This window comes from Aphelocoma coerulescens, chromosome 9 (genome assembly GCF_041296385.1).
Source record: "Aphelocoma coerulescens isolate FSJ_1873_10779 chromosome 9, UR_Acoe_1.0, whole genome shotgun sequence".
Lineage (NCBI taxonomy): Eukaryota > Metazoa > Chordata > Aves > Passeriformes > Corvidae > Aphelocoma > Aphelocoma coerulescens.
Genome location: NC_091023.1, coordinates 3,465,406 through 3,491,406, shown reverse-complemented (window position 1 = coordinate 3,491,406; position 26,001 = coordinate 3,465,406). Strand labels below are relative to the sequence as shown.

Below are 26,001 nucleotides of genomic sequence, written 5' to 3'. Positions count from 1 at the left end.
AGATGGCGGAGGTGGTTTTTTCACCCTCCCCAAATGTGGGGCTGTGAGGCACTCCTGCCCTTGGCAACGGACTGGGGAAACAGAGGCAGCTGCTTTGTGGGACCTGGGGTTTGTTTGGCCTCGCTCCATCTGCTTTCACCTGGCTACTCATAAACAGCCGCCTCGGGGGACAAGGAGGAGGAGGAGGAGGGTGGATTTGTGCACTGCGGGTGACGTGTGCCTGTGTACACAGGTCACAAACAGGTCCCTTGCAGCTCACTGCTCACTCTGAAACACAGTGATGGCAGCACCCTCTGCCAGGGGAATGCTCTTGCATGGGGACCTGCAGCATCAGGAGGGACCGAGTGGGCACTGGGAAACTGGGGAGGACAGGGGGACTTGTCCCAGCCCTGTGGCAGGGACATGGTGGGGACAAGCAAAAGTTTTCCTGCCTGCAGTGACATCCATGAGGCACACACTGCTCCCAGCTTGCTCCCAACAGCACAGGAGCCTCCACCAGCCCTAAGGGAGCTGCCTGGGAGCAGGGGTAATTCAGGATGTGGTTGTATCCTGCTGGAGGCAGCGGGTGACTGCAGAAGCAACCAGCAGCCCTTTCCACGGGCAAGTCTTGCCAACTCCTGGCTCCTGGGGAGTACATTCAGACCACCACACACATCTGTCTTCTGGTCCTTGTGCATCCTGGAGAGAAGCTGCATACCCTGATCTGTCCATCCATGGGTGATGCCACCAAAACCTGCCTGAGCATCCCAGTGGGCCCCGGCAGCCGTGCAGGCAGCAGCACCTGAGAGGCTTCTCGGATTTGGAGTGGGTTGTGGGGAGACCTGGCCATAGAGAAACCGAGGTGCAATCGCTGTGCCCCACTCCCTGCAGCCCGGGAGCATCAGGGGCAGCACCTGTCTCACAGGGACAGCACCAGCCTGGCAGAGCACGTCGGGAGATGTGTCAAAGGTGGTGGGGACACTTTCAAGTAGAGAAGAGCTTCTGGATGTCTGTCCCCAGGGTCTCCAGCCCCTGGCGCAGGCTGGCAGGCATTAGGAGAGAGGAAAGTCCATGCGGAAGGAGGTGCCATGGAGGACAGCCAGCAGAGGAGGGAGGTGGTGTCTGTGTCCAATCCACGCTCCTAAAAAGCTGATCTCCAGACTCCCCCCAAAGTTTGCTAAATAAATACATAAATATGAACACAAAGCCCAGAGCTGGGGCAGCTCCCCCCAAAATCCCTTTTTTTTGCCATTTCCCTGTAAAAACACAGTCTCCTCCCATCCACCCCACGCTTGTCCCTGTGCACTGTCTGTCCCCAGCCTGTCCCACACCTCGTGGCTCACTGGGCTGGCAGCAATGGTTCTTTGCATCTCTCTCAAACCCCACAGCACAGAGGTGAGCAGCCCAGATGGCTCCTCTAGGCTAAGGAAATAAATAATTCCTCCCATTGCAAGGACTGGGGGACAGAAAGCCGGTGCAGCGAGACACCGAGTGGTCTTCAGGAGGATGATAAATAAATAAGTGGAGCTTGGCGCTGCCTCTGGAGCACATTCACTGGCAGCTTGGCTGGAGGGTATTTAAATAAAGGGGAAAAAAAAATCCCAGTCCTAGTGCTGCTCCAGCAAATGTGCTCCCTGCATGCCAGCCTGCCTTCTCCCCCTTCTTCCATCCCAGCTTGACAGGATGCTCGTGGTGATCAGGAAGGAGCCTACCAGGCCTTCCTAGGAGAAATAATCCCCACTGGGCTTGGAGGGGGAGTTTCTGTCCCCGCCGCAGAATGGGGATTTGGGGACCCCTGCATCAGGCAGGTGGCTGGGATGCTGAGTGCCTCCAGGCTGTGGACCCTTGGATGCTGCTCTAATCCCGAGTTCGGCTTCTCCTCTTCAGGAAAAAGAAGCTGCTCTTCTGGGGGGGCCCCAGCAGCATGGGCACCTGGCTTTTATGTGTGATCTTGACCTAAAAAGAAGTAGAAAAACCCAGCTCAGTAAGAGGGCCCTGAGCCCTCCCAGGCACCCTCCAGCCCCAGGACTCTCAGGAGTGACCCCGTGGAGCTGGGAGCAGCTCAGCACCGGGATGAAGAGTTCTGGAATCATGTCCAGATAGTGGTGGGATGGGAAGAGGATTTCTCCTCTGTGCATCCCAGTAGGGGACCCTACTGCAGCGCCCGCAGGGAGGAACGCTGCAGCGCCGAGAAACGGGCGTGTCCTGAGCCCGGGGCTGCCACGGCGCAGTCACAGCTGGCCGGGCTCGGCGGCCGCCCACCGGCAAGCGAAAGAGCCTCCCTCCACATCCAGAGGCTTTGCTTCCAGGAGCCAAGGCTGTCCCATCCTGCTGTGCTGCCAGCCCCTCCTGCCCCATCCCGACATCCTGCCAGCCCCTCCTACCCCATCCCACCATCCTGCCAGCCCCTCCTACCCCATGTCAACATCCTGCCAGCCCCTCCTGCCCCATCCCACCATCCTGCCGGCCCCTCCTACCCCATCCCACCATCCTGCCAGCCCCTCCTGCCCCATCTCAACATCCTGCCAGCCCCTCCTGCCCCAACCCGACATCCTGCCAGCCCCTTCCTGCCCCCTTCCTGGGGACTCACGGTGCAGGACGGCTGCATCCAGGGCTCCCCATCCACCTGCATGGGCAGCAGCTTGGACGTCCTGCGAGGCACAAAGGAGAGACGGGGGTGACACAGGTGTCAGGTTTCACTGCCAGTCGGGCGCTCAGCTGTGAAGGTGACAAATACCTGATGATGACGGAGGAACACTGGGCCAGTCTCTTCCCTGCACTCTTCAGCCCCGTGTAGATCTGCCCCATTTCCATGGCGCCTTCCAGCCCCACCACCTCCAGGAGATGGTCGCTGAGGTCTGCAAGAGAGAGGGATCTGAGCTGCTCTCCCCATCCCCAGGGATCCCCCGCCTTCTGCCCTCATTCGAAACCTCCAGGGCTGCTGGCTCTCCTGAAGCACAGCGCGGCTGGTGGCACTGTGGGGATTTAGCCAGATGTCCTCTGTGTCCCGAGACCACCAAGCTGGGTGTTTCCAGCGCTGGGCAGTGCTGCTATCCAAAATCTTTGGAGCAAAAGTACTCCTGGTCTGAAACAGCACCTGGGCCTGCATGGCTGCAGGACGCCAGCCCAGATCCCCGCCAGCCCTTTGACTGTTCGTTTGCACGGTATGAAATGGTGACGCCTCTTCCCTGGGTGCCCTAGGGTGCTGCAGCTCCCCAGAAGCCAGCACACAAGGCAGAATCCTCACTGTGAGCAATCTGCTCAAATCCCAGGGAATCGCCTCTTTTCACAGCTCATCCGGCTCTTCTGGGCTGCCAGCAAGGACACCCGACACTGGTGCAGCTCTCTGCTTCAGGGTCCTCTTTCACACACACCCCCTCTTACCCCTGAGAAGTCCTCTGAGCCTCCCTTGCCCTCTTGCCCACCCAGGAGTGGGGATGTCCCCTGCAGTCCCTTTGGGACTGGCTTGCGCTCGGCCCCGCTCCCTGCAGCCTGTTGCCCCTGGCTCACGCAGCAAGGGACCAACAGTGACAGTCTGGGATGTGACACCGCTGTTCTGGCAGCCACATCACAGGGGGGCTGATTCCCAGCCCAGCCCCAGGCTGTGGGAGGTGGTGGGTGGAAAACCCAGGCACCTTGCCTGTTTTGCTGGCTGCTTTCTACCCCACTACTCCCCACTGGGGAACGCTGCCAGCACTCTCCCTGCCCGCAGCGACGGCTCCGGTGGCCTCAGTAGCGGGTGCAAGGTGCCAGCTGGGCTCAGCGTGGGCACTGTGCTGCTCCCAAACCCTACATCCAGGCTGGCAGCTCTGTGGTGGAGCCTGGCAAGACGCTTACAAAAGCCCTTGGTGCCAGCTCTGCAGTTGGGTTCCAGCTCCTCCTCTGCCTTATTGTGGGGTCACCATGGCACCCCAAAAGACATCGAGCTGACAACAACTCCTCCAGTGCTGTTGCTCCAGAGATAGTGGGTGCCCAGTGCCCCTGTGCTAACCCCACCACTCACCCTGCACGCAGAACTTCAGCTCCTTGGCATCGGTGACCACTGTGCCAGGCAGCTTCTCTGGTGCCTTCTTGCCCAGCCGGTTGTAACCACGCTGCTTCTTGGTCTCTCCCCACAGGTTGGAGCCCCCGTACATGCTGGGGATGTTGAGGACGGCAATGCCCTCCAGGGACGTGTTGCTCAGGTCTAGGAGGGTCCCGTCGCACTGCGGGGTACATGGGTGGCATCAGGAGGGTCGGGGTAGCTGTGCCCACCACATAGAGCCCAGCCTCCTCTCCCCGCCATGGAAGCGCGGGTCCCTGAGCACAGCGTGATCCCAGATGGTCTCTGGGGGCATGGGCAGCCCCAGAGTGGCTGGGGCTGGAGGTACAAATACCCTCCCACTTTGCCTTCCTAGAGTGATTGTCAACTCCTTGCACTGCTCTCCCCTCTGTTTCTGTAGGAGTTTTACTACAGGTCCAAAACAGCAGTTTCAAAAAAAGCAAATTCCTGGGGGACCACATAAAACCTTGGCTAAACTCAGAGCTGTGACCCAAAATAGGAGGCAACACCACCTTGGCCCTAAAGTGACTTCCACCCAAGGAGCTCCAGCACCTGCTTTCCCCTCCCTCCTTATCCAAACTGACTCCAAAGGACTGGAAAGTTTGGCTGCCCAAAAAGTAGCTCAAACCAGTTTGTCTTCAAGTGCCATTTGGAAACTAGAAATAAGGCTGGAAGGAAATTAGGGGAAGGTGTCAGAGGGAAAAATGTCAGGTTTTGGAGAGCAAACCACAGGAGAGCACACAGAACTGGCATCCCAGGCTTCGCTGTCGTGCAGCAGGACTGCCTCAGCTGAAAACTCCCTGTAAAAGTTAAAATATCCATTGCCTGCAGCTTTCCCACAGGATTAAAAGCAACAGCCATGGAAATGCTTTTCTTAACTTCAGATCTTCTCACGCTACCCAGACATGGATCCCCTTCCTAGATACCTCTGGTGGAAGCAGCCCCTTTTCCATCCAACAGGAATTTCTGTCAAGCATTCCTACTTTCCTTGAGGCATCTGCTCTTTACCTGCCACTCTGTGCTTCAGCAAATCCCAGCACAGCTTTTTCCTTGTGTTTTAATGATGCAAAGGCATCTCTGCCCTCAATTCTTGTGCTGAGAGGAATGAAATGGGCTAAGAAGCCCCTTTCTGGTTGTTTTCCTTGAACAAAGGTCTAGAGCTCATTTTTACCACCCCCTCGGCCAGTGCTGAGGACACCAAGCCCACGTGTGTGGGGCTGGGAGCTCACACGAGCAAACCCCTCTGTGTTTCAGATCCTTTCTGCTTCCCCTGGTGCTGCGGGATCTTATTTTTAGCCTCACATTGAAAGCAAAAAGCAGGAATCTTCTGGTTTGGGAGGGACAAGCTGTCTCTCCAAGGCTTGGAAAGGATGTTAATCCTTTCGTTCTCAGTACATCTTAATGATACTGTGATTTGCAGGAAGAGAAAAGACCGTAATGCTCTGAGCAGTGGGTACCGAGCTCCGATTCCTTGCAGGATGGACAACACACCTCGAGCATCATCCCCAGCCACAGGCACCTTTCCCACCTGCCAGTGAGGCAGCGGGTGCCAGCCCAGCCACAGTGGGATGGGAGTGAGTTGGCTGCCAAGAGTGCAGGATGCTGGGATGCTGCAGGAGCCTGTTCCTGCCCACAGCCGCCCACGCCTGCCCACAGCCGCGGGCAGGAGCGATTCTCCCTGCAGAGTCCTCCCAGCTCGTGCCAGCGAGCTACAATGGGCCCTTTGAGCAGGGGCAGCTGACGGCGCGCTGGCAGCGAGGCTGGAAGGAGAAATTTGCAGCTGGGGGAAAAAGCAAATTCATTTCCAGGAGTTGTAGGGGGAACGAGTGCCAATTTCCAAAACAAAACTGCTATTTCTCTGCAAGGCTGACAGTTGCCTGGGAGCTGGAGGGAGGACAGGCGGCTGCTTTCAACTTCAAATACTGCGGGATTAACACTTTCCTGCCAGAGGGCTCAGCTGGTGGGGAGCACCCCAAGAAGGAATGGGGGGGCACCTCGTGCCCATCTCCAGCAGCATTCAACTCCACAGACACGGACTTTGTCCACCCCGGGACACTGCTGCTTGGATGGGGAAGGGGGTGAGATGGTTGTGATGCTGGTCCTGCCCCTTCCCACAAGTTCCCAAGGGTGCAGCTACCCACCCCAGGCTTTGGGAAGGGAAGAAACTGCCTGTATGGAAATGGGCATCAAAATCCCTCTGCCCAGGTCTGCAGGGCCAGCTCTCTGCTCGCTGCCCACCGCCAGCACCCCTGCACCCACCAGCTGCTCTGACTCCCACCGCCTCTTGCAGCAAGTGCTGTTTTCTCCCCTCACCCTCCAGCCTAAGTTATAAAAGGGTGGATTATCCAGAGATAGGGAGAGACGGAAGTTTACAGCCCAAATCCCCAGCGCCACCGTGGAGAAGTGACAGCACTCTTAGCAACCACGGGCCCTCCCCCCGGCTCTAATTAAAGGCTGTTTCCATGTCAGCCAATGAGGGCTGGGAGCAGCGCGGAATTTACAGAGAGAATATTCCAGGCATGCTCTCCAATACAGCTGGAAGTGGGGAATACAGGATTATTCTTCTGCCCACAGCTGGCTGGCTTTGTAGCAAGCTCTGTGTGGTGGGATAGGAGGTCCTGCCAGCCACCATGTCCTTCTGCCATAGTGAGGGGTCAAAGCCATGGTGGCACCCTCTCCCCAGACAGCTAAAGGCCTTGCCTGAGGGATCCATGGGCAATGGCTCCAAAAAGCCTTTGTGCCATGGCTGGAGCCAAGGATCATCACAGGAAACCCACCTCAACCTCAACATAGTCATGGAGCTTCTTGCAGGTGGCTGCAAAGGTCTCTGATGTCCCGAATTCGAAGTACCACAGCTTGTTCTTCATCCTGGGGCACAGAGACATGTCAGTATCCCTCTTAGAAGCGCACCTTGCACCAGTCAGCAGCAGGATGGGCTGCCAGAGACTGTCTGGAGCTGCTGTGCTGGGGACATGAGCCATGGATGACACAAGCCATTGTGGAGAGGGACCATCGGCATCGCGGCCCTCGGGAGTTGTGTGGTGGGATAGAGGTGTGCCTGGGGGTTGGGGGGCTGTCAGGAGGTGGCTGGAGCAGACCTGGCTCTGACACCCATCAGAGGGGGAGAATGGGGGTGCTGGGTGCTCCCTTGGCATGGGATGTGCTGTCAAGAGACAGGACACCTACGGAGGGGATGTCTTGCACCTCAGCAGCCTCCCAGCACCCCGCTAAGCAGCCCCTGACCATGGCCCGTTCCCTGCATCAGCTGCTGTGCCAGGCTGTGAGGGGGAGCTGTAGGCTGTGAGAGGCTGTGAGCCGAGAGGAGCTGAACTTGAGGGCAGAGCTGGACACTTTGGTCCACTCGGGGTTTTTCTAGCAGGTATTTCTAAACCTGGGGATGGGGGTCACAAGCCACAGCTCCTGCTGCCAACACCACATTTCCATGCACCCTGAGCACAGTGGGAACGAGCCGTGACCTGCTGCCTGCCCTGCCCTCCCTGCCTGGCCTGCTCCTGCCCATCCTGGAATTCCATACTAATTATAAAGCATGAATGAACGTAACTGGGTGCATGGCCAAGTTTGAGCAGCCTGCCACACCGCACGGGACCTGAAGAAGCATCCCAAACCTCCACCATGCCTGGCCCTGGACCCCCATCACACTTGGTACATGCCCTGCCTGTCCCCTAAGGTTGGCCAAACACCAAATCCTCTTGGCAGGGTGCATGGCAGAGGCAGGGTGTCCCCCCACACCCGGCTCTCAGGGGGGCCCTTGGGAAGCCCTTACCTGCTGTTGAATTTCTCAGGGTGCTTTTCTCGCATGATGTGGAAGCGGTGGGCGATGGAGGCGTCCTGCGGAGAGTGGGAGCACAGAGACATCAGTGGCACAGCAGAGAAGCAGAACCCCCTCCTTGTGCCCCGTGGGCACGTGCTGGGATCTGGGTGCTCAGCTCCTCATGCTTGCCACTGGTCCCAGTGGCACAATGACACGGTGTCATTGATGGTGGCATTGATGGCCCAAGGTGCTGGAGGGACCCTCAGCCAGGCTCTTCCCAAAGCTTGTTAGGGGAGACATAATTAGTGCACTCGGCCTCCTTCCCTCATCACAGGGGCTCTGCATGGAAGGGATGATGAGAGGGGAGGAAAGGCACCCAGTGGAGCAGTGGGGCTCTGGGGACACCCCAAGACCCTGCACCCTGACAGCTCCCCTTGCAGGATGGCAACTCCTGAAACTCATCACAACCTCTCCTTGTGCACAGTGGGGGTGCTTAAGCCCAGCTCAGAAGCTGTCACCCAATGCCACCTGCAGTGACACCCCCTGGCATCAGCAGGAGCTGATGTACCCCAGAAGCATCCTGCAGTGCTGCAGGTGAGTGACCCATGCTGTGGTGGCACCCCCGGCACAGACAAAAATGCTGCAAGCCCCTGGGAAGAGAAGGGCTGCCCCCAAAACCTTCCTGCTTTCAGGACTGACCCCCAGCACTGGGGGAAACCCCTGTGGCACAGGGCTGCCATCCTCCCCCAGGCTCCCTAACCTCTCCACATCAGGAAAACACGGGGAAACACAGGGCTTTGCTGATGGGTGCTGTCTTGGCAGGTGGGGCGTCCTTGTCTCTGGGACCCCAAACTTCCCTGAATCCTGTTTAAACTCCTTTCACACTCACTCTTCCAACCTTCCCGCTGGGAAGATAGAGATCCTATGCCTGCTTATGTAACTTGGTGCTGCCTTTACAAATGAAAATAAAACTGAAAAAACAAGGCCAAGAGATGGAAGGAGGTTGGGAGTGTGAGCAAGGAGGGATGGGAAGGGAGAAACCAACTCCTGCCCCATGGAACTCACCACCCCAATGGAGAAGTAGTTGTTGATGATGGTGGATGGGATGGGATCTCCATCGGCCTCCCTGTCACTCGGAATGATGTCTATCTGCCAGCGGTCCAGCATCACCTCTGTGCTGTGCTCTATGTCTTTCAGGACCTTCATTAGGTTGCCTCCTTCATAGCCTGGAAAGGAAGGAGGATGAAGGAGGATGAAGGGGAACACAGCCATGTCATAGCCAGGTGCCAAGCACTTGAGGGCAGCTGCTGCAGCACATTCTTGCAGCAGTGGCAGAGATTTTGGCTAATGGCAGGGCTCTCCAAATGGAAAAGGTTGAGCAGGATCCGGCTGCGGGGGGTTCAGAAAGCAGCAGCTGCTCTTTTTGGAAGGAGTTAGAGGCATCAGGCTTCCATGCAGCTCTGAACTGCATCCTAGGAGCCCAGGAGTCCTCCCTGCCCTGGGATGGCCACGAGGAAGGGTTCCCAAGGACCAGCCACCCCTGGGTGATGCTTGCCCATCCTCACCTCCTCCCCAGCGCAGGCACCGTGCGAGGTCATTGCCCGTTCCCAGGGGCAGGACGGCCACTGGTGGGTGCTTCACCAGGTTTGCCTTATCTGCAATTCAAGGGAGAAGTTTGGGGCTGACAAGGCTCATTCTCTGCTCCTCTCCATGTCCCTCCTCCACCAGCAGCCTGGAATGATGCTGCTGGCAGGACCACCACCCCACTTTCACTGGGGGAATATCGGGAATCGGTGGCAGATCACCAAGGATGCAGGCGGATGATGCTCTGCAGGAACACGGCTCTCCCTTGCTCACCTATGCAGTCCAGGATCCAACCCACCGTGCCGTCCCCTCCACAGGCCAGCACACGGAAATCTGGAGTGTCCCGAAAGAAGTTCAGCCTGGAGAAAGCCAGGAGAGACAAGGGGTGATGTGGGAGAGCAGCACCCGGCAGGAGGGCGCAGAGGATCACCTGCAGCAACTCCATACCCTGGCGTGGGCCCGCCGCGGTCCAGGTTGTACACTTGGCGTGGGTTGAGCAGGTAGTGAAACTTCCGAAGGACCCTGGGAACAGGGAATGCCATGAAGGTGATCCCACACTTGGAGTGATGCCTGAGGGACCAGCAGCCCCCAACCCCGGGGGGAAGCTGTTCCCAGGCAGGACCCCACCTACCGCTCGCCTTGCCTTCCTCCACTCTTGGGGTTCACAAACACGAGGAGCGGGTGTGTCCCGGGCTGAGGGCTGATCTGGAGGGCAGAAAATGCCGCTGTGAATTCCTGCCTGCTGTCGAGTTCAGTGGCAGAGCTCACCTGCAGCCCAGTGCAGGAACCTACCTGCAGCCCTTGCCCATCCACTGTGGTGGAGTTGAACTTGAAGCCCTGGGTGTCCTCGGGGCTGGTGCTGGCGGGGGAGTCGCTCTCCGAGCGTCGGCAGTGGGACTGCCTGTCCTTTGGGGAACCGAGCATGGATGCCCACACTGCCCGAGAGGCAGCGCCAGCAGCCAGGGAAGGCAGGCAGGCCTGGCAATGCCCTGCTGGGCCCCTGTCACTGGCAGCGAGGAGGGGGGCACTTACCAGGACAAGGGGGGCACTTACCAGGACAACTGGGCAGATGTAGGATGGGAGCAAGATGTGGTCCCGCAGTGGGCCCCCATCACACTCTGGCTTCACATGGGAGGCACACTTGTTGTGGAGCTGGAGGAGGGCAGGGAGGGATGGTGAACAGAGGACACCTGCCCTCTCCTGGTCAGCAGCCCAGAGCTGGCCCTGCAGGCACCGTGGCTGTGCCCCAGCCCTGGGTACTCACCGTGACCTGGCACCAGACGCAGTGCAGGCCAGTGATGCCCTGGTAGCACTTGATGCTCTTGTGACATCTGTCGCACTTGACGGGCGAATTGCCCTCGATCCAGGTGTGCTGCATCACCTGCAAGGCACGGGGACACTGCACCCACTGACCCCCGGCATCTCCCTCCTGCTGAGGGTGCCACCAGGGCTTCGAAAGCTTGTCCTGCAGGGATGCTGCTGATCCAATCCAGCCCCCATGTGGAGCCATGGCAAACCTTGGGGCTGGAGGTCATGTGGGTGCCTGGGGACTGGGGATGGGGTGCATCCTGCAAGGCTTTGGATGCTGGGAATGCCTGTGAGCTGCTGCCCAGGATGTGAGGGGCAAAAGCCAGGGGAAGAAGCCGTGGGGAAGCAGAGCAGGAGACCAAGGGGCCAGGATGGCCACTGGCTCAGAAATGCACCAGCTGCCTACTCACACTTGTGTTTCTCTTGGATTTAACGTAGGTGCTGATGCAGGAAGCAATGTCTTTGGACACACACCTCTCGTGGACTGTGTACTTGCAGACTGGTGAGAGAGAAAAATCACAGAGCCACAGAATCATTTCAGTTTGAAAAGCCCTATAAAACCCTCGAGTCCAACTGTTACCCCAACACTACCAGGGCACCACTAACCCAAGTGCCACCACGAAGGTGGTCAGCATCACCCCCCAGCATGGGAGCTGCCCCCTCCCCGCTCAGCCTGCAGCACCCACGGGGCTCAGCACTAACAGGGACCAGGCCTCCCTCCCCAGGGCACCACTGGATGTGGCAGGAGCCACCAGTCTGGGAGTGCAACACTCTGGCAAGGATCCAGGACTCACAGGAGCAGCAGAGGCCCTGCTTGCGGACCCCCAGCAGCATGGTGCGGCAGAAGTTGCAGTAGGCAGGTTTCTTGAAGTGCTTCAGCCTCCAGGCATGCTGCCCATCATCCTTCACATTCTGCAGAGCAGGAGAGTGGAGGGTGAGGGGGTCACTCCCCTTCTGCCAAGAGCCCCAGCCCCCTCAGCCCATCATTTTGATCAACTTTTCATCCCCTAAAAACCCCATGGTGTTTCTGGGAGTTTGCTCCCAGCAGGATCATGGGCTCCCCCTACTCTCCTTCTCTCTTGGTGTTCCCCAGAGCATCTCCCTGCCACCACATCCCCCTGGGCATGTCCAGCTCCCACAGACCCTTGGCACAGCCCAGCCACAGGGAGGATCTTGGTGGCTGACAGGAAGGTGACTTGACATTTGGGGCCAAGCTGCCACCACCACCACAGGGTGACAAAAGTACAAACCTCTTACATCTGGGGCCAGGCACGAGTGCCTTGCAAGAGCCAGTTAAAATTCCCTGTTTTCTTGAATTTTTCTGCCAGAAAGCCTGTCCTCCACCCCACCTCTCCAGGGGAACCATGGGTACCATGAGCAAAACCATCTCTCCCTGCAAACTATTACCTGACAGCCAGGGATGCACTTGAAAGAAATGAAGGCCAAAAGGATGGAAAAACAAGACAGAGAAACAAGGAGGATCCCAACAACCCCACCTTTGCTCTTCAAACCTCACTCTACAAGAGGAGATGCCATTTTAGGTACTCATTTCAGGTTTTGATTAAATGTTCATCGAACTGGAGTGCACTGCGACAGCAAGGAGCAAGCCCAGCCTGCTTGGGCACAGCAGCTGGCAGTGGCTGCAGCTCAAAAGTGAGCTTGGAAAGATTTGGGGGGTGAAGGGGGCAGGGTGGGGGTGTCAGCAGGGGCTGGGAGCCAGCGTGGGGCTGTGTGGTGCCGTGTGAGCGCGCGGTCTGTTGCTGGGGGTGGGCTGGAGCAGCCGAAGCAGATGTCCTCAGGGACACTCACTGTCTCCATCCCCAGGAGGACCAGCAAGGGGATGGTGGTCATGCCACCCCGGATCCACTCCTCCAGCGTCACGGTCCCGTCGTGGTTGTAGTCGATCTCCTCCATCATAGCCTTCAAGATCTGGAGGAGGGAGAAAATGTGGTGACACGGTGATGCCACCCAGGGCTCTGGCTGAGAGTCCCTGCAGCTGCCCCAGCTGCCTCCAGGCACTCACAGGCTTCAGCTCGGTGGAGTCCCACTCCAGGTACTCAGCCACGTGCACCATCTGGTTGATGATACGATCCAGCTCCTGAGCACAGAGAGACAGCAGTGCCCGATGTTAGGGACGGCTCCAGGCATGAGCAGAGTGTCCAGCCACAAGTCCCCAAGGTCTACATTCCCATAGCCCCAGGCTACCCCAATCCCCACCTACACAGGAAGGGCAGCAACACCCCAGCCCTCAATGGGTGCTCCTTCTTTTTTCAGGGCCTCCTGCCCTGAAAACCTGCAAGAAAATCTGCAAGGGGTTTTCCTTGGGAAAAACTATTCTGATAAACCAGATTTTATTTGCAACAGCTTTCAAGGACGATACCCAGAGAACAAAGAGAAAACATCATAGGAGAAGGAGCTGTGCATGATTTTTTTCTTCCCTCAAATACCATGACCTGATGCAGAGCTACAGTTTTTGGTGGGTGGATTTTTTCTAGCTCCTGCTGGATGCAGCAGAGCTGGCATGTGATCCCCAGCTCTGCAGTCCAGCTGCTGCTTTCTTCCTCCCTTCCCCTATCTCTGCCCATTTTGGAGCACCTCACCAGGGCGGTGGGCACCCCAACAGTGTCCTGCATGTTTCCAGCCCCCCGAGCAGCCCCTGCTTTCTCTCCCGAGGGAAGGCTCACCGAACTGTCCAGGAGGCCATTTCCATCGGTATCATAGAGGCGAAACATAACTGGAAGGAGGAGAGAAGCTGCTGATAATTAGAGCCCAGCCCTGGGGCAACCCAGGGTGCCCCAGGCACCCTATTCCAGGCTGCTGGAGCCTCAGGGTGGGAGCAGCACTGTGCTGGCTCAGCCAGGGCGAGATGTGACCCCCGGGCTGTGCAGTATCGAAGCCCCTTGGCCAGATATGGGTGACACAGGAAGGAGCAGAAGGGGAAGCCGAGTGGTTTTCCCAAGTGGACGGGAGCATCCAGCCCTGCACTCACCCTCGGGCAAACCCCTGAGCCACTGCTCCCCCCTCTGCACAGCACGAGCCCAGGGTCCCACTTACACTCCAGCTTGTCTTCTGCTCGTCCCCTCTCCAGCAGGGACAGGTAGCAGACAATGTCCTTCAGGTGGACCACCTGGGCCAAGGGGGTGGGAGGAGGAGGCGGGGTGGCTTTCTGGGAGCTGGGGTTTTTCCGCAGGCTGAAGGGTAACCTCTTCTCCACTGTCCTCGTGCCTGTGGGTAGGGAGAGAGGCCAGGCACAGGGATGACATGGGAGCAGTTGTCACCAGGTGGGACATGGGAACTCTGGCACAGGGACCCATCCAGCGTGGGACTGAGTGACACCACGGGGACACAGATGGGACACAGGAATGGGCACAAAAAGGGCACTTGGGGTTGGTGCCATCACAGGACAGGGCTGGGCAGTGCCACTCAGTCCCCAGGGTGCAGACTCCCACACCTCCATCACTGCAGCTAAGGGCAGGATGAGCAGTTGGAGCCCATGGAAACGTGTCCTGCTGGGAACAAGCACCCACCCAGGAGGAGTGAGCAGCTCAGTGGGCAGCAAGGCAGCTTGCCAGGGTGCCAGGACAGCCCACACTCACTGATGCCCGTGCCAATAGCAACCCTCAGCAGAGGGATGCTCCTGGCAGAGGGCCCTTCCTCGGGGGCTGGCAGGGGCTGGGGCAAGGGCCAGCCGTGACTCACCGCCCCACTTTCCCCTCCCTACAAGATGCTGCCAGGTAATTAAGACAGTGACTGGTGGGGGCTCTGTGGGATGGGATCGGTAGCTCAAGTCTGCCAAGCAGAGGTGTCAGGATGCCAGGAACCCAGTGAGTTTGGAAGGTCACCGTGCTGGGGAATTGACCAGAAAATGAGGAAGGCTTGTCACTGCCCGTGTCTCTCTGTGGAGCCCCAGCCAAGCTCACCTGGTGACTGAGGGCTGAGCAGAGACACGGAGGAGATCTTGGAAGAGCCCGAAGAGTTGTGAGCAGAAGTGGTGCCAGTGGTGGATTTCTGGGAGGATGATCTGGACCAGCTGGGGGAGGCATTGGGGATCGATGCCAGGGTGAGGGATGCTGGCTGCGGCTCAGCTGTGTTGCTGCGGCAGCTCTTGGGCTCGGCAGTGTGTCGTCCCAGAGTACTTCGAAGTGTTTTCCCATTGATCCCTGCAAAGCAGACACATGCCCAAGGGCAGGGTGACACCAGGGTGTCTATGCCCCTTGCTCCAGGAAATGGTGCTGGGTGCTCGCCCTGGGTCCTCTCTGCTAGCCCCGTGCCTCTCTGCCCCGGCATCCCAGCCCCAGGGCTCTCTGATGGGCACCACAAGTGGCCCCTCACCCTCCTGCCTGGCCCAGGAGCTCCCAGCAGTGCTGCCACCCCTGGGTGAGGGACACCACAGTGCTCAGGACCAGACAGCAAGGATGTGCTCCTCCATCACCAGCCAGAGCTGGGGGAGGTTCTCCCTTTCCTTTTGCAATTTGTAGTCCTTTCAGCAGATGTCTCCACAAGCCATGAATCCACCCGGGAAGGGCTGGGGGAGGCAGAGTTGGGTGCCTTGCCCACACGGCCTGCTCTGGGTGCAGCCGAGTGCAGGGTGGCTGCTTGCACCAGTACCCGTGACAGAGGCACAGGGCACTGCTCTGCATGGAGATGCTGACACGGAGTGACCCGGGCTCTGACCGTGCAGAGGAAAGGGCACATGCCATTGCATCCTAGAGAAATCCCTCCCTGGAGCAGCACAGGGCCCTGGGAGACAGATGGGGCAGAGCTGGGTTGTGAGCCGGCCCCAATGCCACCCACTGCAGGTGCCACCTCCCAACCTTCATTCCCGTGGGCAGGGTGGGAGCGGGCCCACCGTGCCACGCTGCCCCGGCGTGCCCAGCTGGGGACGGGGCTGGCTCACCAAGGGTGCTGGGCTGCGACACAGCGGGGCTCTGGTGCTGGGTCTCAGGGGAGGCCTGGCAGATCTTCCGCTTGAAGGAAGTGAAGAGGTGCTGGCAGAGCTCCTCGGGCACGTCTGCCTCCAGGTAGGTCTTCATGAAGAGGCAGAAGCCCTCGTAGTCGATGGGCTGGGGAGTGGGCAGAGGAGGAGGAGGATGGAGGTGCCCCAGGCCACCATGAGGGTGCAGAGCTGCCAGTGGGCGTGGGGCTTCATGCCCTGGGCCCCCTCACGGGGCACAGCAGCTGCAGAGCCCTCCCCAAAACCGCTGGCTTCCCAAATCCCAGTGGCTGGAGGTAACCTAAAGGGACCCAGAGGCAGCAGGGCCAGAAATGCCCAGTGCCAGCGTGGCTGAGGCAGGTGAGCTGGGAGCAGGGACAGCAGCCAGGGCAGGAGCTGGGGGAGTGGCAGGACAGGGCAGAGCAGTGCAGAGCAGTGGGACCTCCCAGCCCAGCCTCAGCCCCACAGGGACCATCCTCCTCCTCAGGACTCTGTGCCTCCTCCTTCCCCACTGGGCACTGCCATTGCATGAGGACGATGTTTTCCAATGGCTTTTGTGGCCCCAGCTGGAGTGAGGGTCCTGTGGTGCCCTGGAATAGCAGGGTAGCTTTATGCCACTCCTTGCCATGTTCAGCCCACTGATTTTTCTCATTTTGCCTTGATTCTAGTGATTACAGCCTCCATGCAAGGCTCTGTCCTGCTGGCACACTAATAGGTCTCTCAGAAAGCACCGCTTGGAAAAAATAATCCCAGCCTTCTTTGGAGGAGAGTGAGAGGGCACAGAGCTATCCCATCCCCATGCTGGCCAAGTCATTTGCTTTTAGGGGGACAGTAAATCCCTCCCGGATTCTGCCTGGCAAGGCAATGCCCCAAAAAGCTCTCAGTGGGATGGGGTGGGATGGCCCCAGGATGGCCTTGATGGGAATCAGGTCTTGGGAGCAAAATCATGGGGAGAGATGGGGGCCAGCCACCCAGCCCTGCCTTCTCCTGGCTGCTTCCAGCTGGGGGAGCTGGGCTGGGGGAGCTTGTGGGGGGCTGGGAGCTGCCAGCAGCACAGGGGGAACACTGGTGGGCACAGGGCCATACCTGTTCGGGGTTGTACCTCGAGAGGACGCCATCCCCATTGAACTCCTCCAGAACATCCTTGAGCTTCTTGGTGGAGTCTGGGGAGACATAGGCACCGTGCTGAGCATGGCCCCACTGGGCTGCCTTTGTCATCCACCAGCAGGGTGGTGCAGAGGGGTTTATCTGCTGGATATGCAGTTTCTGGATCCTTCTGTGCCTGGAAGAGGCCACCCATGCCCTGCTTCCCCTTCTGCCTTCAGAGGGCAGGGCAGATATGGAAAGCTGGCCTGGGAGCTTTACATACATGGAGAACTTCCTCCTGCCAGTACGAAAATAAACACAGAGCCAGAGCAAAGCAAGGAAGGCGTGGACCACGCTCCAGTCCCAGCTGCTCTGCTGTGCTAAGCACACCCCTGGATGTCCCTGCCCCACCCTGTGCAGGTGGCTGCTGACACCCCTTGGCAGGCCCAGTCATCCCAGAGGCTGCCTCGGGCTGCCCATTGGCATCTCCAGGAGGTGCCAGGAGGGAGAAATAGAACTGTATTCATAGAATCATGGAATCATTTAGGTTGGAAAAGCCCTCTAAGATCATCAAGTCCAGCCATTAACCAGCACAATTGCGTTCACCACTAAGATAGAAGTGTCCCACATCTGCATGGCTTCTAAATCCCTCCAGGGATGGTGACTTCACCACTGCCCTGGACAGCCTGTTTCAGTGCTTGACTACCCTTCTGGGGAAGAAGTTTTCCTGAATATCCAATCTAAACCTCCCCTGGTGTAGTTTGTGGCCACTCCTTCTTGCCCTATCATTGGATTGGCCCATGCAAACTTCCACACAAGTACTAAAGACTTTCCCTGGCTGAGTGTTCCTAGGGCTGGTGTGTCTGGAGGGACATTCATCCTGTCAAAACAGAGGGAAAAAGGGAAAAGTGGAAAGAAAAAGATCAAGGTGAGAGAACATTCAGCCCTCACCTTCACACATGTCTCTGGGCACAGGCATTGCAAAGGTTCTTGGACACACCAGCCTTGTTAATTACTGTGAAATCCTCCGCAAATGGGGGCTGTGTTGGCTCTGATCCCCCCAGCCCTCTGCTGGGGAGAAAATTTGCCACAGGACCCCAACTGTGGGATGTCTGGGGCACTCAAGGAGGGGGATCCTGGCCCTCCTCGGAGGATCCCCAAGCCCCGTTCCCCAGCCCGGTGCCAAGCCATCCTCCCGGGGAGGAGGCAGCTACCCATGCTGGCCACACTTTGATTAACAAAACAAAGATGCTATCAGTGTTCTGAGCCCAGCCTTACAGATGGTGCTTTATGGTCTGGGATTCAGCAAAGCAAAGCTCATCATCCTCCAGAGAGGCAGGATGAGATGCAGAGAGGGATACTGCACACACGCCGCTGCCTGCAGCCGTGCCTGAGGCCTCTGGCTGGTGGGCAGGAGGTGGTGAGGAACTTGTCCCCAGCCTCACCCTTTTGATGTACAATGTCCCCAGGGACAGCCTCAGAGAGCTCACGGGGCCTCTCAGGCATCTCCCATCCAGCCTGCTCACTCCAGGGTCATGCCAGTTCTGCAAAGCAACACCCTTGTGATTTTACACCCCTTCTCCCTTCATCCCGTGGTCCTGGCTGCGCTTTCCTGCCCACCCTGCCCTGCTCTCAGCACCTCTGCGGGCTGCACCGCTTCTCCATCAATGCTGGAAAAAGCACACCCACACTCCAGCTCTCTGGCAGGCAGGACCTCAAGGACCTGGTTTCGGACCCCTGAGCTTTGCCCAGGCTCTCTCTCCAGCTTCTCCCAGCCCCAGGACCCCCTCGGCGCTGCTGCAAATCTCCTTTTCTCAGCAGCAGCTGCAGCAGAGTGTTGCTCTGCAAAAGCACTAAGGAAAATTACTGCAGAGGGTTGGCAGCCCAAAGCGAGCCGTGGAGCAGCTCCGTGCGTTTGGGAAAAGCCAGTCTGCTTTCCTGGTTGGCATTTCACTTCGCTAAGGAACGTGGGAGCCGGCCGCCTTCAGAAGGACTGAGCCCAGCTCACGTGTCCGGCCCCCAAAGCTCAGCTCAATCCTCCCAGGCAGGCAGGCATGGGGACCCCAACCAGCCGGTGTTAGGGGTCAGGGATTTTTCCAGACTCCCCATCCAAAATCTAAGGAACCACCTGGTTTTCCAGGGGGACACTAAGGAAAGGTAGGACACCAGTCCAGCACAGATCAACCGGGTACTCACAGTCCGTGTACTGCTGGAGCTGGGCAAACTCGGCGGGGCTGAGCGAGATCCACATGCCATCGCTCATCTTTGGGCAGCAGGGCCCGTGACGGGGGCCACCAGCCACCGTGCTGTCGTGCCAGGCTCAGTGCCACAGGTGCCACACAGGGCTTGGTCACATCGTCACGGCGAGGGGCACGGGGGGCTCTCGGACTGCTGGCATCATCCCGCTGAGCCTGTGAGGAGCCAGCCCCAGAGCTTCAGGGCACCTGGTCAGCACCTTTCTCCCTGGAGGGGACAGAAAGAGAGGGGTCAGCGGTAGGCAGAGACTGGGTCCTGCTGCCACGGCTCCCTGGGGACAGTCACCTTCCGTAGTGGGGTCTGTGGGGCAGGGGGTGGTGAGCTTGGAAATGGGGTGCCAGGGTGTTTGCCCAGCTGGGAAGGACTCCCCACTGCAGACGTGGGGGATCTGTATTCCAGGGAACAGGGAGAGGAGTGTGTGGGCTGCAGTGCAACAGGGGGGAGCATAAGGAGGAGCACGGTGTGACCATTCTCAGGGCTCTGTGTCCCTGGGGAAGCCCCTCTGCCTGCCATGGAGCCACCCACAACAGCCACAGCTCTCAGCGGCCAGAGGGTGTGGCTGACAGAGGTCAAGCAAACACCTCAGGCAGGGAAAGGAACTTGTCACCCCCAGCATTTTCCGGGGGAACCCAGCAGAAGGGGGAGCAGAAGGAAGGGCACGATTATTTAAAGAAGATGCAAAAACTGGAGGCAGGGAATACAAGAGAGTAGAAACTTCCCGCTTACTCCTGCACCTTTGAGGCCAGTGCTTACTTCCAGAGAATCGCTGTAAATGAAAATCTACAGTCAAAACTGGACACAAAGGAAAAACCTGTGCCACAGAAAAACCCTGACCAAAGGGCCCTCTGCAGCCCACCCTTTTAAAGGCTTCAAAATTTATTCACTTTTTTCATTTAACTGAATTGGTAATCAGGCAAAGGGCAGCATTTGGAGAAGGTGGTTGTTCTCCAAGGAGTTTGATCTCCATTTTAGGGCTGTTTCCCTGCTAAATGTTGGCTCCCAGTTTCCACCAGCCTGAGCTGATGGACTGGAGAAAGCAGAGCAAGGATGAGCTGGGAAAGGTCACAGGACTTGGGATGATGCGTGGTGAGCACCCACATCCCCCAGCTGGCTGCACCTTTCCATTCCCAGAAAAAGGTCTTTGGTTAAGGTGAACAGGTAATTTTGGGGAGCAGTCGGGTCCCACATGCCACACCAACCCCACGGAGAGTCCCTAGGGACATTCACATACTGTGCACACCAGGAGCAGTCACTTAACCCCTCATACTCAGGGCTTCCCCCACATTTCTTTACAAATACTACTTTGGCTTTATTTTCAGCTGCTGAAAGTGCTCCAGGGCAAGGTGTGGTCCCAGGGGCAAAGCCTGATGTTGGTAGAGGAAGGAGCAAACCCTCTTTGGGGCTGTGGGGAGGATGGTGACCTCTGAGGAAACAGCACAGGGCTGAGCACCCACCCAGATGGCTGCCATGGGGTTTTCCAGCTGCAAGGAGTGACTGCACACCGAGAGAGGAGCCCACCAAACCCTGGCTACACACTTGCTGGAGTTAAATGCCACAACTCCCCTTAGTCCTGCTCAGTCCTTTCCTCCCAGGAGGGCAAAGTCACTGGGGTCTTGCTCCACCCCTCCATGGCCTGGGATTTCTCGGCTGCTTCTGAGGCTGCCTGGAGGGCTCTGGGGCTTGGGGACCCCACAAGATGCTGTTCCTGCCCAGGGGTGGAGAGATGGCTGCCCCAGGATTAGGGAGCAGTGCCCTCACTGCTCTGCCCTGGGGCACCCATGGTGGGATAACATACAATCCAGGGAAAATCTCACCTTCCCACCCTCACTGGGGGCCCTGCAGCCCCACTCCTGGCAGCTTTGTCCCCACACCACCAACCGGGGACAGGCTGGGTGTGACAGTGGTAGGGCTGGGAAAGAACTACCCAACGTCTTCCCACACTGGTTTTGTGGGGATCTTCATCTTGGTGAAAGCACAAGCAAGAACATGGTGTTTGCTCCTATTCTGGATGATGGGTTTGTCCCAAAGTACCTCTGAGGCTGGTCCAGAAGAACTCAGTCTGTAAGAAATGCCCAGGAACGCACACAGACTTCATGTTTCCTGGCAAACAAGCTGTTTGATTCGATCATAGCCTCTTTTTTATCCTAAACTTATCCAAGGAGAGGCTGAGAGTACAGAACTAACTAGAAGAAAAGGCAAAGTGGGGGACCTGGCTGGCTCCAGCTCCCTGGAGGAGTCTGGGGGCACTGAGCCCTCCCACAACAGAGGGCAGCAAAAATATCCCTCGCTTCTTTTAATGGTGGGTGATGGGGCCGGGTGACAGGGCAGCACAAAGCACCAGAAGGAAAGCAAAGCAGAGCTAATTGGGCCATCCCAAGGGGCTTTCCCCCAGCAGTTGCTGGAATAACAAATGCCACTTCTGGCGCGTCAGCCTTGGATTTCAGGAAGGGCAGGAAAAAGCCTCCTTAGGAATCCAGCTGCTCCTCGCTTGGCCGCCCTCTGAATTGTCAGCGGCAAATTATGTTCTATTAAATCAAATTTGCCTCTCGCTAAAAATAGCTCCCTACTAGTGTTACAAATAACACCGGATTACCCTGCCTGAAGGCGCTCACCGGGACACGGCCCCTCTCCCCCTCCTCGCTCCGTGCCCGCCGGCCGCGTGCGTGGGCTCGGCCGCTCCGCCGGCACCGGCGTGGGCACCGGCGTGGGCACTGGCGTGGCGTGACTCGGGCCAGCCAAAGTGGCTGGGAGAGGATGGAGAAGGGGGATCTCGGAGCCTCCCAAACCTTCCCGGGGGATTAAGTGGTGCTGGAGCTCTTGGGAAGCTGCATGGAACATCCTGCCAGCTCCGGGGATGAAGGAGGTGCTGTTGGGAGCATCGACGGGTGCAAGCAAGAGGTGCAGCTCCATGGGAGCCAGGGCCCAGCCATGTAGGGCTTGAAACACATCAACATGGGAAATGCCAGGCAGGAAGTAGCCATGGGCCAGTTTCCAAGGGTAAGTGGAGCCTGGAGATGCGGCAGGACCAAGCCATGGGCAGCAGAACATGTCAATATCCCTAAGAAAGGGCTGTCCAGGTACGGGTGTCCGTGTCCCTTCAGTATCCAGGGATGGAGGACTCCCAGAAGCAGTGATGGGATGGCAGAGGAGCTGCTTTTCCAGCCAAACATCCCTGTCAGGAGCCTCTTCACCAGCCCCCAGCCACTGGCTGCCCAGGGCTGCTGTGGATGGAGGACCCAGCTCCTCCATCCCACAGCACAGTGCTCTGGGGGTCACCATGGGATTGGGAGAGCTTGTTCCACTGCCACCTACCTGGCCCCCCACAGGACCACAGCTGCTGATGGGGACCTAATTCTGCCCACGCTGGGGCACAGAAGCAGAGGCAACGGGTTGGCAGCTTCCAGGCGCTGGCAGAGCCCCCAGCCTCTGATCGGCTTCACAGGAGTGTGTGGATGGGGCTGCAGCGCATGCCCCACAGTAGATTCCTGCTCCAGATGCCCTTTGGGAAGGAAAAACATCGGCTCCTTGAGCTGCAGGAGGTGGCACAAGGAGGCAACGCTCGTGCTGAGCACAGGCACACGTGCAGAGGCTGTGGCTCCCTGGCAGCAGAGGGACAGAGCACGGCACGATGCTGGGCTCTTCCCTGCATCCCTGCCCGGGCCTGCAGAAGCCACAGTCACGTGCCACATCTCCTGGGGCAGAAGCATGGCAGGTCCCTGCAGGAATGGCATTTTCCAGGTCTCCCCCCACATCTTTTGGAAAGATCAGCCTATTTTTGTGTTGGATGGGGAGAGGCCCCCGAGGCGGTGGGTGGAGTATGAATCCCTCCTGTCCCACTGCAGCAAACAAACCCCAACCAAGTCACGCTCAAACTATTTTCTGCAGTGACAGGAGCTTTTCTGCATTTTGCCAGCCCAAGAGGACACTCAGGATGGGCTTTTTCCATTCTCCAAACCTATTGCAGTCTACACATCCCCCTGACCCTCTGACCACCCACCCACACAGAGCAAGGCTTTGCTTTGGGTGCTGAGCACCCTCATGGCACCAGGGTGATAAAAGGTGCTGGCAGGGGTGCCTGGAGCATCTGTGTTCTCCCTCACAGTGACACAGGGAGAGGTGGGTGCCCGTAGCCAGCCCTCCAGCCCCAAGGTTGGGCTGTGGCTGTACCAGCTCCCAGCTGGGCACTGGGAGGGCTTGGCTCAGCCTTGTGACAGTGAGGACCCAGCCTCCCTTGGAACTCGCCCACCCGCCAGGGTCAGGACAGCTCGGCTCATACCCCAGAGACACCAACAACTTCCTGACTTACTGTTGTTGGGCTTTTAGAGAACAGTTTTGCTTGCTGAGTTCAGAGCAGACTGGATCTGAGCTAGGATACCTTTGGAGCAAGACCCTTCCCCTTGCCATCACCCCTGCAGGTCCCAGTCAAACCAGATCTTGTCTCATGGAAAAGCCCTTTCCCACACCAGACAGGGAAGCAAATGCTGGCCCTGCAGCCTAAGGACTGGGATCCTCCCTGGGATCCCACCTCCATCACCTTGCACGGATAAGTCCAGGACTTCAGGACACCCCCAAACCTGGCAGATGGAAGCCCTGGCTCTCTCTCCCTGAGGGAACCCTGTGGCCACGAGTCCCGTGGGTTAACCCCACCTTGCGTGGGATAACACTGCTTCCCGATAGCTTTGAGCCACATTCTTCCCTTTCATCCCCCAACACAACCTGCAGAACAAGTCACATCCAGCCTCCTTCCACAGGCCAGCCACACCGAGCACCTCCTCAGTCCTCCTGGCTTCCAAAGCCAATGGCCCCGGCAATTTTTACTTAACAAGAAAGACACTAACGAGCTTTTCCGGCCTGGCAACACAGAGGAACAGCTGGATTGGGCTGTTCTTCTGCCCAGCCAAAGGACGGCTGGTTCTACAGCCAGGCTGAGAACCAACACGTGCTGAGACACCAGTGAAGGTGGTGTAGGGTGGTGTAGCCCCCTGGGCTGCTTTCGGGGCTGGCTGCCATCCTCCTCACCCTGGGGACAAGGGTGTATATGCTGCCCTCTCCTTTCTCCAGCCTTCGGTAAGCTTTTCCCAGGAGCGGAGCCACATGCCTGGGAACCCCGGTTCCCCAACCCCAGCGCTGCCCCACTCCTTCAGCTCCCTAAACCGCTCGGGAAGGGGGTCAGGGCTGGCCCGGGGGGAGGGTCGCGGGCTCCGAGGGCAGCAGACGGGCATCGACGTGCGCTGCCGAGCCGGTCCCGCGTGGGGTGGGGGGGTCCCGAGTGGATCGGGGGGTTTGCCCACCACTGAAAGGGGTGAGCCCACAGGCGTCCCCGCCCCCCCGCGTCCCCCCGCCGCTGTCCCCTTACTTGGCGGCGGCAGCGCGGTGCCATCGGCGGGACCGGCCGAGGCGCTCCGGCGGCGGCTCCGGGGCTGGCGATGCCTGGGAACGCTGGGCAGCCCGGCGGCTCCGCGCTCCCGCGGCGGGGCGGGGATGGGGGGATGCGAACGGGCCCGGCCCGCCCCGCCGCTCCGCTCCGCTCCGCCCGCCTCCGCCGGCACCGGGCGGCCGGGGCGGGAGGGGGAGGAGGACGAGGAGGACGAGGAGGAGGAGTTGGAGGGAAGAGCCCGGCGGCCCCGACCGCGCCCCCGCCCCTCCCCGGGCCCGGGGCAGCGCCGGGGAGCAGCGGGGCGGGAGCAGCCGGCTGCGGGGGCGGCAGGAGCCGTGATTCCACGATAAAACTCATCTGTGATGGATTCCCACCTCTCCACAGCGGCAGGGTTTTCCCCACTTCGCGATGACCAAGGCGCGCTGCCCCGCAGTCCCGACGCTGCCTGTCCCCATCCCTGCCCCTGTCCTTGTCCCCCCGCCTATCTCCATCCCCATCCCTAACCCCTTCCTCGTCCCCATCCCCGCCCACGCTCCCATCTTCATTCTCGTTCATGTCCCAATCCCCTTTCATGTCCCCATCCCCGTCCCCATTCCTATCCCAAGCCATATCTTCATCCCATCCTTGTCCCCGTCCCTGTCTGTCCCCACCCCAGTCCCCATTTCGCTCTCTTCCCTGGGGCCTTCCCTCCGCCTGCACCTCGGTCTCTCACTTTCAAACAGTTTCACCCATGGCAAAGGTTGCTCCTTCCTCAGGAACAGTACAAACCGCTGAAAACAAACAAACAAAAAATGCCAAAACAGATAAAAAGCATTTTTATTTTCTTTCCATGACGCGTCTGCCTGCCTGCTTGGGAGTGACACTATTTCAGGCATGTCTATTATTTATGTTTCGCTATATTTATATTAATTAGAGACGTGATCCATGTACGTAGTTCTCCAACTTCAAAAAAAGCAGGAGAAGGGGACTGACAGCTGGGACTGAACTTTCTTGAGAGAAACAGGAGCGGGTTCCACTGCCATAGCTGTGCACTGCGTGCCAGTCCCAGGTGATGTTCCTGCTCTACATAGGGGATCTCTCCAGTTCCAGCCCCACTTTCTCTCCCTCCCTTCTAGCTGGGACCCCAGAGAGATGGGTTGGGGTTCCTGGCTGGGATGCTGAGAATGACAGAGTCCCCAGAGCCACACCAGTTTTAGGGGAGATGGAATCATGGAATCATTTAGGTGGAAAAAGACCCCTAAGTTTGGGTCCAACCATCTGTGCCTGGGAAGGAGGAGCATCCCCTCAAAGAACTAACTGGTCTCTGGTGATGGGCTGTGCCAAAGCCCAGAGGAGTCTCACATCCCAGAGCAGTGGAAAGAGGACCCTGAGCTCCCTGCTCCCATCCATGCCAACCATCTCCCTCAGAAGCTGTAACCTGTGTCAACACTGAGCCAAAGCAGGTGACATCTCCTCTCCCGTGAACGTCCCAGCCCTGCCCTCATCCTGTGTGGCTCACTACTCCATCCCAGGGATGGGGATTGGGTTTGGGACCAGGATGAGGATGGAGAAGTGGGGCCTCAGGGCACATTGCAAGGCTGGTGGGATGTGGGGAGAGCCCGGCCACCGTGGGGGAGGCAGGGTGGGAAATTCATAATAAATTAGTTTTATCACTTATTACCAAC

The 26,001-nt window shown here is 58.5% G+C and overlaps 1 protein-coding gene across 2 annotated transcripts; it reads right to left on the bottom strand.

The window, feature by feature from the left end:
• Positions 1–1,187: 1,187 nt before the first annotated feature.
• On the bottom strand, positions 1,188–24,498 carry LOC138114746 (diacylglycerol kinase beta-like). Of its 2 annotated transcripts, none has more exons than XM_069024582.1 (25): positions 24,317–24,498; positions 18,901–19,167; positions 16,705–16,781; positions 15,583–15,748; positions 14,606–14,845; positions 13,740–13,910; positions 13,370–13,437; positions 12,709–12,783; positions 12,495–12,614; positions 11,480–11,597; positions 11,096–11,184; positions 10,642–10,758; positions 10,431–10,529; positions 10,170–10,283; positions 10,009–10,082; positions 9,825–9,899; positions 9,651–9,736; positions 9,359–9,448; positions 8,859–9,019; positions 7,806–7,870; positions 6,799–6,889; positions 3,983–4,184; positions 2,717–2,837; positions 2,570–2,630; positions 1,188–1,935 (listed from the first exon to the last, which is right to left on the bottom strand). In XM_069024582.1, the coding sequence occupies exons 2-25, from the start codon at positions 18,965–18,967 to the stop codon at positions 1,837–1,839; spliced, it is 2,646 nt and encodes an 881-aa protein (XP_068880683.1). In that variant the 5' UTR covers positions 18,968–19,167; positions 24,317–24,498; the 3' UTR covers positions 1,188–1,836. The 2 variants fall into 2 exon arrangements, with proteins under 2 accessions (XP_068880683.1, XP_068880684.1); XM_069024583.1 differs by having other exon boundaries at positions 13,370–13,419.
• Positions 24,499–26,001: the final 1,503 nt, after the last annotated feature.